Source organism: Chiloscyllium plagiosum, chromosome 1 (genome assembly GCF_004010195.1).
Source record: "Chiloscyllium plagiosum isolate BGI_BamShark_2017 chromosome 1, ASM401019v2, whole genome shotgun sequence".
In the NCBI taxonomy this organism is placed as follows: domain Eukaryota; kingdom Metazoa; phylum Chordata; class Chondrichthyes; order Orectolobiformes; family Hemiscylliidae; genus Chiloscyllium; species Chiloscyllium plagiosum.
The window spans coordinates 97,355,525-97,370,153 of record NC_057710.1 but is presented as its reverse complement, the minus strand read 5'-3'; the positions used below and the strand labels follow the sequence as shown (position 1 = coordinate 97,370,153).

The 14,629-nt window shown below is 39.7% G+C and overlaps 2 protein-coding genes across 2 annotated transcripts in view; one reads left to right on the top strand and one right to left on the bottom strand.

Annotated features, from left to right (window-relative positions):
- Positions 1 to 14,629, top strand: part of lias (lipoic acid synthetase) — a 114,471-nt gene that overhangs the window by 37,030 nt on the left and 62,812 nt on the right. The window lies entirely within an intron of this gene.
- The window catches only part of ugdh (UDP-glucose 6-dehydrogenase), a 29,820-nt gene continuing 20,815 nt past the window's right edge, over positions 5,625 to 14,629 (bottom strand). Inside the window, exons 8-12 of the mRNA XM_043692786.1 lie at positions 13,584 to 13,714; positions 11,008 to 11,147; positions 9,657 to 9,748; positions 6,055 to 6,165; positions 5,625 to 5,895 (exon numbers count right to left, since the gene is read on the bottom strand). Of these exons, the coding sequence (XP_043548721.1) occupies positions 5,785 to 5,895; positions 6,055 to 6,165; positions 9,657 to 9,748; positions 11,008 to 11,147; positions 13,584 to 13,714 (585 nt within the window). The 3' untranslated portion in view covers positions 5,625 to 5,784. The remainder of the gene's footprint in view (positions 5,896 to 6,054; positions 6,166 to 9,656; positions 9,749 to 11,007; positions 11,148 to 13,583; positions 13,715 to 14,629) is intronic.

Here is a 14,629-nt window from a genome sequence, read left to right as displayed (position 1 = left end):
GGCACCCCTTTAATTTGAGACTATGTCCTTTAAGTTGTCGAGTGGGGAATATGCAGATTGTGGTGGGAGTACAATTTTGCCTGCTGTTGATGGCCTACACCATTTCATGGATGTCCAGTCTTGAGTTGCTAGATCTGTTTGAAGTTTGTCCTACTTATACAGTGACAGTGCCACACATCACAATGGAGGGCATTCTCAGTGTGAAGACTGGACTTCATCTCCACAAGGACTGTGCGATGGTCATTCTCACCAATACCGTCATGGACATATGCATCTGCAGCTGGCAGATTGATGAGGATGAGATCAAGCATGTTTTTCCCTCTTGTTGGTTCCCTGACCACCTGGCGCAGACCCAGTCTAGCAGTAATGTCCTTTGGGACCTGACCAGCTCAGTGTGCTGCTGCCACGCTACTCTTGGTGATGGACATTGAAATCCCCACACTGAGTACGTTTGGACCCTTATCAATCTCAATGCTTCCTCCAGATGTTGTTCAACATGGCAGAACTCTGATTCATCAACCTAGGTTTCTTTGCCCATGTTCAACTTGATGTTATGGGACGGTGATGGTGGTGTCTGGGACATTGTCCGTACAGTATGCTTCTAGCTGTTATTTGATGAGTCTGTCCGACAGCTCTCCCACTTTCGACACTACTCCCCACTGTTAGTAAGAAGGAATTTGCAGGGTCAATAGGGTGAGTTTTCTGTGGTTGTTTCTGGTACTTTCATCAGTGCCAGATGGTCCCTTCAGTTTCATTCCTTTTTTGAGACCTTCTAGCAATTAATACAACTGAGTGGCTGCTAGGCCCTTTCAAAAGGTGGTTAAGAGTCAATCACGTTGCTGTGGGATTGGAGTCACATGTATACCAGAAAAGGCAATTTGTCATTGTCACCTGGTCTGGCCTGTATGTGTCTCCATACACACAGCAATGTGACTGATTCTTAATAGCTGTGTGAAATGAGTTGTATTGAAGTAAGTCATCTACTACCATGTTCTCAAGGGCAGTTAGGGATAATTTATAATTGTTGGTCTTATCAGCATTACTCAGATCCTGTTAAAACTTTTTACAAAATTGCCAGCATTCATAGTCTTTTGCTTGAAATTTAATTGTTTTGTATTTATTCAACAACAGTAATACCAACAATTTCCCACAATGATAAGTTATAATCTGCTGTATCCCCATTATGTTAGGATATTTAACATTTTAGGATGAGATGGCTGCAGTTAAGCTATATTGTGACCCTGGCACAAATGACTGGTGGTCTCAATTGACATACCCAATAATTAGTGTGTTTAATCTTTTTTCAGTATTAAATTGTCTCATAAATATATTTTTTTGGCTCAATGAGTTAATTCATGGAGCTTACAAATTTAAACAAGGCTTTAGAAGTGAGTGAAGTCTATAGAATTGGATCTCAGAAAGCAATCAAAGTCTCTCAAGCACAGATGGAAGCAAAGTACGGAGTATAAAAAGATATTTGATCAGATTAATTGAAATGCTGTAGTTTATTCAACACAGGTTTCAAATCTAACCCAAGATCATACTGTAAGTTAATACAGTTATAAAATTGACAAAGAATTTCACAAAAAAAAGAATATTTTTAGAATTATACCTTGGCCTCAGTAACAAATGGAAAAGTTCTGACATTTGGTTCCTATTTAGAATGAAAAATTATCAAAATGTAATTCATATTTACTAGGCAGTGCACCACTAAAACTTGTTTTATTTAATACAATAGCACAGAAGTTCCCAATTAACTTATTTAATGGTTTTTCAAATTGCAGCTGATAAATTAAACATTCAAATCATTGACAGCTTTTGTGAGGATTATACAATGCTGCCAAATATTCAATTGTATGAACGACTCGGATGAAAATGTGGATGGGTGGGTTAGTAAGTTTGGAGATGACATAAAGATTGGGGGAGTCATGGAGAGTGTAGAACATTGTCAAAGGATACAGTGGGATAAAGATCAGTTGCAGATATGGGCAAAGAAGTAGCAGATGGAGTTTAATCCAAGCAATCAAATGTTAAGGGAAAGTATACTGTTAATGGCAGAACTCTTACCAGCATTGATTGTCTTAGGGATCTTGGGGTCCTAGTCCATAACTCCCTGAAAGTGGCCACAAAGTAGATAAGGTGGTAGAGAAGGCATATGGCATGCTTGCATTTATTGGTTGGGGCATTGAGTATAAGAGTTAAAAAGTGATGTTGCAGCTTTATAGAAGTTTCGTTTGGGCGCACTTTGAGTATTGCATTCAATTCTGGTTGCCACGCAATGGGAAGGATGTGCAGACTTTGGAGAGGGTGCAGAAGAGGTTTGCCAGGATTAGACAATGTGAGCTATAACGAGAGGCTAGAGACACTAGAGGGGAGACCCGATAGAAGTTTATAAAATTATGAGAGGCATAGATAGGGTTGACAGTCAGAATCTTTTTCCCAGAGTTGAAATGTCTAATACTACAGTGCATGCATTTAAGGTGAGAGGGGTAAGTTCAAAGGAAATGTGAGGGGCAAGAGAATAGTAGGTGCCTGGAACACACTGCCAGGAGTAGTGGTGGAGGCAGATAAGATAAGGACATTTAAGGAACTTTTAGAAAAGCACATGAATAGGCAACGAGTGGAAAGGTATGGACAATGGCCAGGCAGACGGGATTAGTTTAACTTGGTGTCATGCTTGGCACAACATTGTGTGCCAAAGGGTGTGTTCCTATGCTGTACTGTTCTATGTTCTATGGATAAAGAAGCATTGGTTGAAATGTGGATTTTGACAAGGTACAAGGTTATAACTGATTCCATTTCTGTTAGAAAGAAGAACTAGGAGAAAGTAAGGACTGCAGATGCTGGAGTACCAGAGTTGAAAAATGTCGTGCTGGAAAAACACAGCAGGCCAGGCAGCATCCAAGGAGCAGGAGAATCGACGTTTCGGACATAAGCCCTTCTTCAGGAATTGAATCGACATTTCGGGCATAAGCAGTTCTTCCTGAAGAAGGGCTTATGCCCAAAACATCGATTCTCCTGCTCCTCGGACGCTACCAGGTGTGCTGTGTTTTCCCAGCACAACATTTTTCAACACTGTTAGAAAGAAGATGAAAGCTATGTCTCACTGATTACGTAAGGATTGCTGTGACATGGTTTTGAACAGCCCCAGTCACTTTAGGTGATCTTTGGGTGACTTTTCCAATTTTTGCTGAGAAATGGGCAGTTTTAAATATGGACACATATTACCATTACCTGACATGGCGATCCAAAATTATTTCACATTTAAAGTTATAGAGTCATATATCACAGAAACAGACCCTTTGGTCCAACCAGTCCATGTCTAACATAATCCCAATCTAAACTTGCCTGCTCCTGGCCCATGTCGCTCCAAACCTTTCCTATTCATGTATCCATCCAAATGTCTTTTAAACGTTAATTGTACCACATCCACCACTTCCTCAGGAAGTTCATTCCACACTTGAATCAACCTCTGTGAAAGATTTGCCTCTTATGTCTTTTTTAAATCTCTCTCCTGTCACCTTAAAAACGTGTCCCTTGGTCTTCCCAGCTTAGGGAAAAGACAACTACTGTCAACTCTGTCTACACCTCTCATTATTTTATAAACATCTATCAGGTCACTTCTCAACCTCCTCCAGGGAAAAACATTCCGCCTATCCAGCCTTTCTTTATAAGTTAAATTGTACATCGTGTGCTTATGGCAGGCGGCCTCATCTGCCAAGATTGCTTTATGATTTTGATGATTTTCCATACCTTTAAAATTAATCCATAAATACTCTAAATATACACCCATTGGATGGGATTTCTCTGTAAAAGTGCAATTTTTAAAATGACTTTTATCAACAAGGGGCAGATTTTTAATCAGGTACCAATGTGTAGGAAAGCAGTGTGCTCAACCAATTTGCCTTGTACCATTTTATGTTGTTTGAAATACAAATTGCAACTAAAGGCTCAAAGACTTTTATACATAAGGAATTTACTCAATGACCAGCTACTGACATCAACAAATAATAAATTTCGGTAATGATGAAGTCCCAGTTGGATGAAAGAAAAAGGCATTTTGTCTTGACTACTCTCCCCGTTCTATTTTATCTGAATTATCTAAAGCTGATTTTCCATGCCTTTGTTCATGGCTGTTCTGGTATATGAACATAGCTGTGAAGTTTAACTGATGAGTCTGTGTAATTATGGTCTATCCTGAGTCTAGGCCGTTTACCAAGCCTCCCCATGGAGGAGTATTCTTAACAAGTCCATCCTGAGCAAATTGTAAGTGAAATGTTAAGAAAGACTTGTAAATCTATTATTTCTGCCCTATGGAGAAGCCAGAATATGAATGTCAGCATGATGACCAGTTTTCCTCCTTGCTTCACTTTGAAATGCACCTTGTGGAGTTTCTTTTTCATTAAATTTAGGTAAGCTCATTCTTTGAGTCTCCTTTTACCAGGTTGCTCTATGCCAAATATGAAAACATGTTAAGGGGGTGGTGGATTAGTCATCAAGTTGAGATTGTACAGGGCATTAAGTGAGTGTGCTGCTGGAAAAGCACAGCAGGTCAGGCAGCATCAGAGCAGCAGGAGAATCGAAGTTTCGGGCAAAAGCCCTTCATCAGCTCTTATTCCTGATGAAAGGCTTTTGCCCAAAACGTCGAATCTCCTGCTCCTCAGATGCTGCCTGACTTGCTTTGCTTTCCCAGCACCACACTCTCGACTCTAATCTCCAGCATCTGTAGTCCTCCCTTTCGCCTCGGGCATTAGTGAGGTCTCTCCTGGAGTATCGTGTCCAGTTCTGGTCGCCCTGTTTTAGGAAGCATATTATTAAGCTGAAGAGGGTTCAGAAGAGATTTATCAGGATGTTGCCTGGAATGGGGGATTTGAGTTATGGGGAGAGACTAGATAGATTGGGATTTCTTTCACTGGAGTACAAAAAGTTAAGGGGTGACCTTTATAGGGGTTTGTGAAATCATGAGAGGCACAGTTAAGGTAAATGGCAGGTGCTTTTTCCCTCGGGTGGGGGATTTCAAGACAAGGGGGCATTTTTGAATGAATTTAATGAATTTAAAAATAAACGATTTTTTTTCGCAGACAGTGATTCTTGTGTGGAATGAACTCCAGAGAATGAGGGTACAGTTACAATGTTTAAACAACATTAAGATATGAATAAGAAACGTTTGGAAGCATATGGCCCAAGTTTAGTTTTGGATTATGGTCTTCATGGACTGATTGGACTGAAGGGTCTCTTTCCAAGCTGTTTGACTCTATGACTCTAAGTTATTCTTGGTGTACGTATGTTTACCTTGTAGATTGTCAGACCGATCCCAGGGTTGTTTCTCCAACGTGTTTCTTTTGAGTGCAGGAATACCAGTATCTGCACCACAACTCACTGCAAGTTGGCATCTTCAGGGAGGTTGAATGAAAGAAAATACTAGGAGACAGTGAGGTCTGTAGATGCTGGAGATCAGAGTCGAGAGTGTGGTGCTGGAAAAGCACAGCAGGTCAGGCAGCATCCAAGGAGCAGGAGAATCAACGTTTCGAGCATAAGCCCTTCATCAGGAATGATTCCTGATGAAGAGCTTGTGTCCAAAATGTCGATTCTCCTGCTCCTCGGATGCTGCCTGACTTGCTGTGCTTTTCCAGCATTACACTCTCGACTCTGAAAGAAAATATTACCGATTACAATCAGTGGAAAATTAGATAGTCTCAAAATTGATCAATATTTTCTTCATTTCAAAGCCCCCATTAAAATTACACATTCATTATTTGATGGACATAATATTTATCCAAATATCTATGCTGTGACTTTCTTAAATGGAGGATCTTGTAAACTGAATTTGGAGACTTCAGCTGTGGGTGTAAAAGGAATCCTCTGTTGGGTTACCTTCTTGCCGATAGTCTCAACCTAGAAGCAAAAAGATTCAAAAACATGAACCAACAAGTTTCAGAATGATCTGAGTTCTGTTTCCTTGAGATTTAAATCACTTGAGAAGCATTAATTAAACACGTCTCTACAAATATTAGAATAGCTTTCCTATTAGACGGAAAGTCAACCCCTCTTTACCTGGAATCCCAACCTCTGAAGTTTGGAATGCAAATCATCGAGAACACGTCTGCCATCAAAGATGAATGCCGGTTTTAGCATTTTCTTATGAATACGTTCATAATCTAGCACCTGAGAACATGAAGACAGATGAAAATTAGTTGAAGCCTGCTGCTCGTAAATTTTCGAGGAGAAAGTGAGGTCTGCAGATGCTGGAGATCAGAGCTGAAAATGTGTTGCTGGAAAAGCGCAGCAGGTCAGGCAGCATCGAGGGAACAGGAGAATCGACGTTTCGGGCATAAGCCCTTCCTGAAGAAGGGCTTATGCCCGAAACATCGATTCTCCTGTTCCCTGGATGCTGCCTGACCTGCTGCGCTTTTCCAGCAACACATTTTCAGCTCATAAATTTTCATCCATTTCAATGAATGTTTTCTCCTAGTTCAATCATTTTGTTCCAATATCCCTCCTTTGTGCCACAGAATCACAGGCTGAGGCAATACCTGTTCTGTCTACCAACCTTTATCATTCATGTGACAGATGCAGTAGGTGTTGTATTTATCTGACTTATTCTTTCTGATTCTTACTTCTAATGCAATTTCTCCCAAATGATCCAACTCAAAAATTAATACATTGTTATTTACTCTATTCTATTTCTTTGATGCCATTTGAGTTACTGTAAAAACCCTCTTGACTATGGGGGCAAAGAGAATTTATATCCAGTAAATGTTAGATGCATTCGTCAGAGGGAATGGGTCTGAATGAGTTACTCTTCGGAGGGTCGGTGTGGACTGGTTAGGCCAAATGGCCTGTTTCCACACTGTAGGGAATCTAATCTAAAACTGCAGATGTTTGAAAAATAATTTTTAAAATTTTAAACATTTTTTCCTCAGAATAGCAAGGATAGTTTGGTGGTTTACTGCCTTTCATCAATTAGGAACATGCATGATTCACAAATTGCCATTTACTCCATTTCTCTTATGCACCTCTCAGAACTGACAATACACCGAGTCCTCTTACCCTCCCCTTTCACATCTCCTATAACATTTGTATTTTACTCCACATTTTACCCCTTTTAATGATAACCTTACTCATGACTCTTGTTAGCTATTCAGCAACTGGAACGATTTTCTGTATGCTATTCCAGCAATGTAGTAGTATGAAGACAGAAAATTACTGCTCTTGTGTCAGCAACAAGCACTACAAATAATCAAAAACAGAAATTGCTGGAAAACTCAGCAGGTCTGGCAGCATGTATGGACAGAAAGCAGAGTTAACATTTAACTAGTAACACTTTCTCAGGCCTCAAGTTGCAAACTTAGTTGCCAAATTAGGGGCAAATTAGTGTTGGGAACTAAACTTATTTCACATAGGACACTTATAGAAGACAGAGATGGATCTCTTTCAATCAATCAGAGCTAGATTTGAATTTAAAGACACAAAACCAGCATTTAAACTACTGCACATTTTCACGCACTTCTATGTGAATAAACATATTTCCTTAGTCATTCATGTGATGGGATTTCACTGGTTAGCCCACCATTAATTTCCCATCCCTAATTGTCCTAGAGAAGGAGTGAGTGAGCTGCCTTCTTGAACATCTGCAATTCTTGGGGTGTAGCGATACCCACTTGCTGTTCTGAAGGGGTTTCCAGGATTTTGAACCAGCAACAGTGATGGAAAAGCGATATAGCTCCAAGTCAAGAAGGTGTGGCTTGGAAGAAAACTTGCAGGTGATAGTGTTCTCATCCAACTGGTGCTCTTGTCCTTCTAAATGTTAGAGTCTGGGGTCTTGGAAAGTGCTTTTGTAGGTGCATTAATGAATTACTACAGTGCATGTACTGCCATTGGTGTTGGGCTTTGTCTTCAATGGGCTGTTTGTCCTGGATGGTGTAGAGTTGTTGGAGCTGCAGCCAAACAGGCAAGTGGAGCAAATTCAGTTACACACGTGAGTTGTGCCTTGTTGATAGCAGACAGCTCTTGGGGAGGTAGCAGGTGTTACACCCTGTGGCATTCTTAGCCACTGACCTGCTCTGGTTCCACAGTATTTACGTGGCTAGTCCAGTTCGGTTTCTGATACTGGTAACTCCCAGAATATTGATAGTGAGAGATTCCATGTTGGTAATGCCATTGAATGTCAAGCAGTGATGATTAGATTATCCCTTTTTGGAGACGGTCATTGCATGTCATTTGTGTAGCACAAATGTTATTTGGCACTTACTAGTCCATGCTTGGATATTGTCCAGATATTGTTGCATATAGTAACAGAGTCCTTCAGTATCTGAGGAGTCACAAATAGTGCCACACATTATACAGGCCCTGGTGAATGTCCCCACGTCTGACCTTATAATGGAGGAATAGTGAAGTTGCTGAATGTAGCTGTAGAACACTACCCTGAGGAACATCTGTAGCGATATCCTTAGACTGAAATGATTGACCTCCAAAACCCACAACCATTTTCTTTTGTGCAAAGTGTGATTGCAATCAACAGAACATTTTCCCCCTAATTCCCATTGATTCCATATTTTCCCATTCTGAAGCAAGATTACTGGACTTGAAACATTAGCTCTGCTTTCTCACCACTGCTATGGTCCGCTGAATTTCTCCAGCAATTTCTGTTTATGTTTTATTCTTTATATTAAACTTTGAACACTGTGCTGAAGTCCTTGGAGAAGCTTTCCACCCAGCCAGCCTGGGAGATCAAGAGCCAGCCTCCTGTACTCCCCGATTCCCAAACCAGCAATCTCCCCAGACCCAAAAACCCAGTAACATTTTTAAAGGTGGGGTTCACTAGGAACAAGAAGCTTAGGGCCCTAGAGTTTTGCAAAACTTGACTCAGCAATTCCTAGCCTCTTTCCTCATTTAAACCTTTTTTTAACAGATGTAGTTCATAGAAACATTAAATGTGCCAGGTATATTTCTTATGACATTTTCTTGTTGATCCTGGAGTGAATCTTAGAATGGGGTTACCAGCAAAGATCATTCAGCCCATCCTGACCATGTCAGTTTTGTACAAGAACAGTTCAATTGGTGCCTTTTCCCTGCCTTTTTCCCACAGCCTGACAATTGATTCCTCCTCAGGTAGAGATTGAATTCTCGTCTGAATGCCACAATTGAACCTGCCTTCACCATACTTTCAGGCAGTGCATTCCAGATCCTAACCACTCGCTAGTTAATAAAGGTTCTTCTTCATGCTGCCTTGCATCATTCCCCAATCATCTAAAATCAGTACCCCATGGTTGTCCATCCTTCTAACAAGGGGAACAGTTTTTTTGATCGATCATATCCAAACCCCTCATGATTTTGAACGCCTCTATAAAATCTTCTCTCAACATTCCATTCTTCAAGGAGGACAATTCAGCTTCTTTCAATCTATCTACAGTTCCTCATCTGTGGAACCATTCTCATCCTTTCCTGAACCGGACACAATAATCCAGTTAAGACTGAACTATTGTTTTTATTCAGCTTTAATATTTTTTTTTTTGTTTTTTGGTGCTGGTCTGATCTGGGTAACTTGTATATTTTATTTCTAAAGTTTCTTAATACTTGTTTTCAGTGCAGCATAAGCTGTATTGCTGTAAACAGGTTCTGATTCGGAGCTCACCTTTCTTCAGGCTTTCTCTTACCTTGAACTCATCCCATTCAGTGCAGATGACAATGGCATGAGCTCCCTCACAGGCTTGGTATGCATCAGTGCAGATAGTGACTAAGGAAGGCACTGTGTGATTAAAAAAAAAAAGATTTATCCAGTATAGTAAGTATTTGTACTGCTAACTTAAATTTGAATGGCTATTTTTCTGAATTGAAAGAATTTCTAACCATTTTTTGAACTGTTACTTTATAACTTAAAGTCACAGAATCATACAGTATGGGAAAAAATGCTTCGGTCCAACCACTCCATGTCGACCATAATCCGAAACTAAGTCAGTACCACCTGCCTGCGCTTGGCCCATGTTGCTCCAAACATTTCTTATTCACGTACTTTTAAACATTGTGACTGTACCCACATCCATCTCTTCCTCTGGACATACATTCCACACACAAACTGCTCTCTGTATAAAAAAAATTACCCCTCATGTTCTTTTTAAATCTGTCTCCTCTCACCTTAAAAATATGCCCCTTCATTGTGAAATCCCCTATCCTAAGCAGAAGACATTTGCTATTCACCTTATCTATACCCCTCATGATTTTACAGACCTCTATAAGGTCACCCTCAACCTCCTATGCTCCAGTGAAAAAAGTCCCAGCCTGTCCAGCCTCTCCTTATAACTCAATTCCTCTCCATTTCTTATTACTAGAAGTTATTAAAAATGATTTAGTTATTTAGAACTTATTAGAAGTTCAACCAAGGTAAATTTATTTTAACCAAGTTAAGTAATGTGCTAATAACGCACTGTATGCGTGCTAAATAGTGCAAATAATTAAAACTTATTAGAAGTTCTAAAGTGTTCAAACAAGGCAAATATATGTTAATGAAGTTTAGTAATGCATTCATAATGCACTGTATGCCTGCTAAATAATGCAGAATAGTGCATTAATTAAAATAGTACACCCTCTGGGGCTGTCTTGTTTGGCCAACAACTCTGATATTCCAGCAGTGTTGGAACTCGGTAGTGGGCATTACCAGGACTACAGGCAGACCCACAGAGGAGGCTGAATGGAAGCCTGGAGGGAGGCAAGTCAGGAGAATTTAAGTAGAGTGAGTTTTCCAAACTTAGGGAGTCAAGCGGAGGAGGCATAGAAGAAAGGGGAAGTAATATTCTTTGTGGGGGTGCTGTTGACGGACAAAAGACACCTCCCAAGATTGTACTCTTACTTGCAGTTTTGAAAGCTTTTTTAAAAACTTGGCTGCCCACTCCCACCCAATAGAATGTAGAGTATGGCGCAAGTAACTTTTTTTTAACCAAAACAAAAGTCATTTGTGTCTTAATAAATGAAAGGAGAAGTTAAAAAGGAAACATGTTCGTCATACTATACCTTCATCTGAAGCGTCCTGAGTGATGCTGGGATGTGACAGATCCTTGATAATCTGTTCTTTAGGAACTTTGGGATCATAGATATGAAGATTTGCACCTTCATCCAGTAGGTATTTGCTGATGTAGATACTGGAAGATTCTCTAAAATAAAATGAAATGCATTTAGCAATTAAACAAACACAAAGAATGCTGTCTGACAGCAGCTGTGGAGAATGGAAGTGTATTTTTTTTTTAGCCAAATTAATGTGGAGGCAGTGGTGTAATGGTCATGTCACTGGACTTGAATCCCCAGGTAGGTATTCAGGGTAAATCAGTTCAAATCCCACCAGGGCAGATGGTGAAATTTGATTTCAATAAAATTCTGCAATTTAAAAAAAATGTTGCAAAGTCCCACTGAGTTTGCTAACGTCCTTTAAGGAAGTGAAATCTGCCTTCTATATCTGGTCTGACCTCCAGGTGAATCCAGATCCACGGCAATGTGGTTGACTTTTACTTGCTCTCTGAACTGTTAGGGCTGGGCAATAAATACTGGCCCAGTCAGTGATGCACACATTCCATGACTGAATTTTAAAAAAATTAATGAAGAATGGAACAAAAGCTGCTTTGTTCTTTTGAGAAAATTGTTTTTAAACTAATTCATCCATTGGAGAAGGATGTTAGTGTGGAAAGCATTGGAAGTCTATTCTTTCAAAAATTAAAGTTACCATAGTCTTACCACACCACCGGGCTCTCTCTCATTAAAAAGAGAGAGAGAAAACACTGGTGGTGATTTAACCCAAGGGTCACCTTGCACCAAGTGAGAAGAGGTTGAGAAGGAAAGCTCTTCACAAAAACCTCAGTTAGTGTTGGAATTGAACACTTGCTGTTAGCATCACTTTGTATTATAAACCAGACATCCAGCCAACTGAGCTAAGTGACCCCAACGCTAGAGTTATCAGAATATGAGAAATGAAATTCCAAAGACTGAAAGAAGAAATTCCCCTTCACCTTCATCTCAAACATAATAGAATATGCCATATTGTGAAACAATGCCCTTTAGTTCACATTACCAAACACTAGAGAAGATATGTTGTTAGCATTTAACGTGTCATGCCTCCTCAGAATCGTATTTGTTTCAATAAAACACCTCTTATTCTTTAAATTACAAGGTTAAAATGTCCAACCTGCTCAAACTTTTCTTGTAAGATAAGCCCTGCATCCCAGAAATCAACCTAATGAACCTTGAAAAGCAAATGTATCCCTTCTTAAGAAAGCCAAACCTGCACATAATATGCTAGCTGTGGCCTCAGTAATGCCATGTGCAGTTGTAGCAATACTCCCACTTTTATACTCCTTCCCCTATTATACAAAGGCTAAAATACAATTCACCTTCTTAATTACTTGTCAAATGTACATGCTATCTTTTTGTAATTCATGTACAAGGTCACCTAAATTTCTGTGTGCCATATCATTCTGTATCTCTATCCATTTAAATAATATTCCACATTCCTATACTTCCTTTCCAAGTGGCACCTTATATTTTCTCACATTATGTTCTATCTGTCAAATGTTTGCCCACTCACTTAATCTATCCGTATCACTTTGCAGACTCTTTGATCCTCCTCATAGCTTTCTTTCTACTTACATTTGGGGTTAACAAATTTGTCTACAGTATAGTGGGTTCCTTAATCCAAGATGTTAAAATATTTTGTGAATAGTTAAGGGCCCAGCACCGATCCCTGTGATACACCACCAGATACAGATTGCCAAGTTGAAAATGACACATATATCTCAACTCTACTTCCAGTTATTTACTCAGTAACACCATAAGAAGCAGGAGCAGAAATAGGCCATTTGGCCCATTGAGTCTGCTCCAACATTCCATCATGGCTGATATGTTTCTCAACCCCAGTCTCCTGCCTTCTCCCCGTAACCTTTGATCCCCTTACTATCAATCTCTGTCTTAAACACATTCAATGACTTGGTCTCTGCAACCTTCTCAGGCAATGGGTTCCACAGATTTACTACCCTCTGGCTGAAGAAAGTTCTCCATTCCCTATCTGATCCTTGATTCAAGTTAATACATCACTCCCAACGCCAAGGCTCTTACCCTGTGTAATAATGTTTTATGTAACACCTTATTGAATGTCTTTTGGTAAATCTTACACACTACATAAACCCATTCCCCTTTATTCACCATGGTTATTACACTTTCAAAGAGTAATTTCAAGAGTGGTTTTCCAAATGACTTGTCATTACTTCCTTAATAATGGATTCTAACATTTTCCCAATGACAGATGTTTGGCTAATTGATCTATAGTTTGTTGCTTTTAGTTTCCCTACTATTCACCAGCTACATGGTCTTTTCTTTTTCCAAAGATAATTTCTCAAGGAGTACAGAAATAAACATGCTTTTTTTTCAATGTTTTGTCATATTAATTTCAACCAAAACAATAAGTTCCTATTAGGTAGATGATTATTTGAGAATAGATTCGACATATTTTTGACAGCAAATAATAAGATCCATTTGCTCTAGGCATTACAATGCTGTTAACGCAACTTTAGAAATATTGACTTATTTCAGAATATTAAAATTACCGGGTGTCTCCCGTATCTTTTTTGAAAGCAAACCCTAATAGAGCGATTTTTTTCCCTGTCACAGTATTGAAGAGACAGCCAATAATGCGGGAAGCAAACCTCCTCCGCTGGTAATCATTCATGTCAATCACCTAGAAGAAATCAAACTTTAAATGACAAAATGACAAAAAGTGTTGTTTCAAAACTATATATTAGACAGTCTTTCAGTGCTTCTCTTTTAACATTTTAGGTCGAATGTCAATGAATTAACATGACTTAATACAAAACAACCAAGAAAAGATTTGAAATGTCAATATCATAGAAATATGTGTATCTGGAACATAAATAGGCCATTTGACCCCTCAAGTCTGCACTGCAATTCAATACACCTAGACTGGAGGCAAGTTCCCAGCATGCTGACTGGAGATGAGGTCCCAGAGCGGGACTAGAGGAGAGTCCCCATCCCACGGTCTGGAGGGGAGACCCCAACATTGTCTTGAGGTGAGATTTGGCAAGGACTGGAGTTACACGGACTGGGGTAGGAAGACTGTAAACTGTGTACTTTTTATTTCTTTGTTTTTCTATTTTACTCCTCGGCTGGACACCAAAATTGTCGCACTGAGGTCCTGAACATCTGAATGTCCCTTCTTTTTGCAGCAAACACCAACATTCCATTTGCCTTCAGTAAATATAGTGTACAATATTTGGATTTCCAAACGTCATGATAAGGTGCTATGCGAAAGATTGCTACAGAGTATAAGAGGCCATGCTGTGGGAGGAGCTGGGTATTGGAAAGTTGTGGAAAAGGGTGATATAGTGAGATATTAGTAGAGAGAGCGGGTTGATTAATTCGAGAATCAGGATAAATGGGCAATTTTCGACTTGGCAAACTGTAACTTGTAAATTGCTACATGGTGAGGCTGGGCTTTTATTATGAACTAGGTTCGCTCACATTATAAAACATAGAACATAGAACAATACAGCACAGAACAGGCCCTTCGGCCCATGATGTTGTGCCGAACATTTGTCCGAGCTTAAGCACCCATCCATGTACCTATCCAATTGCC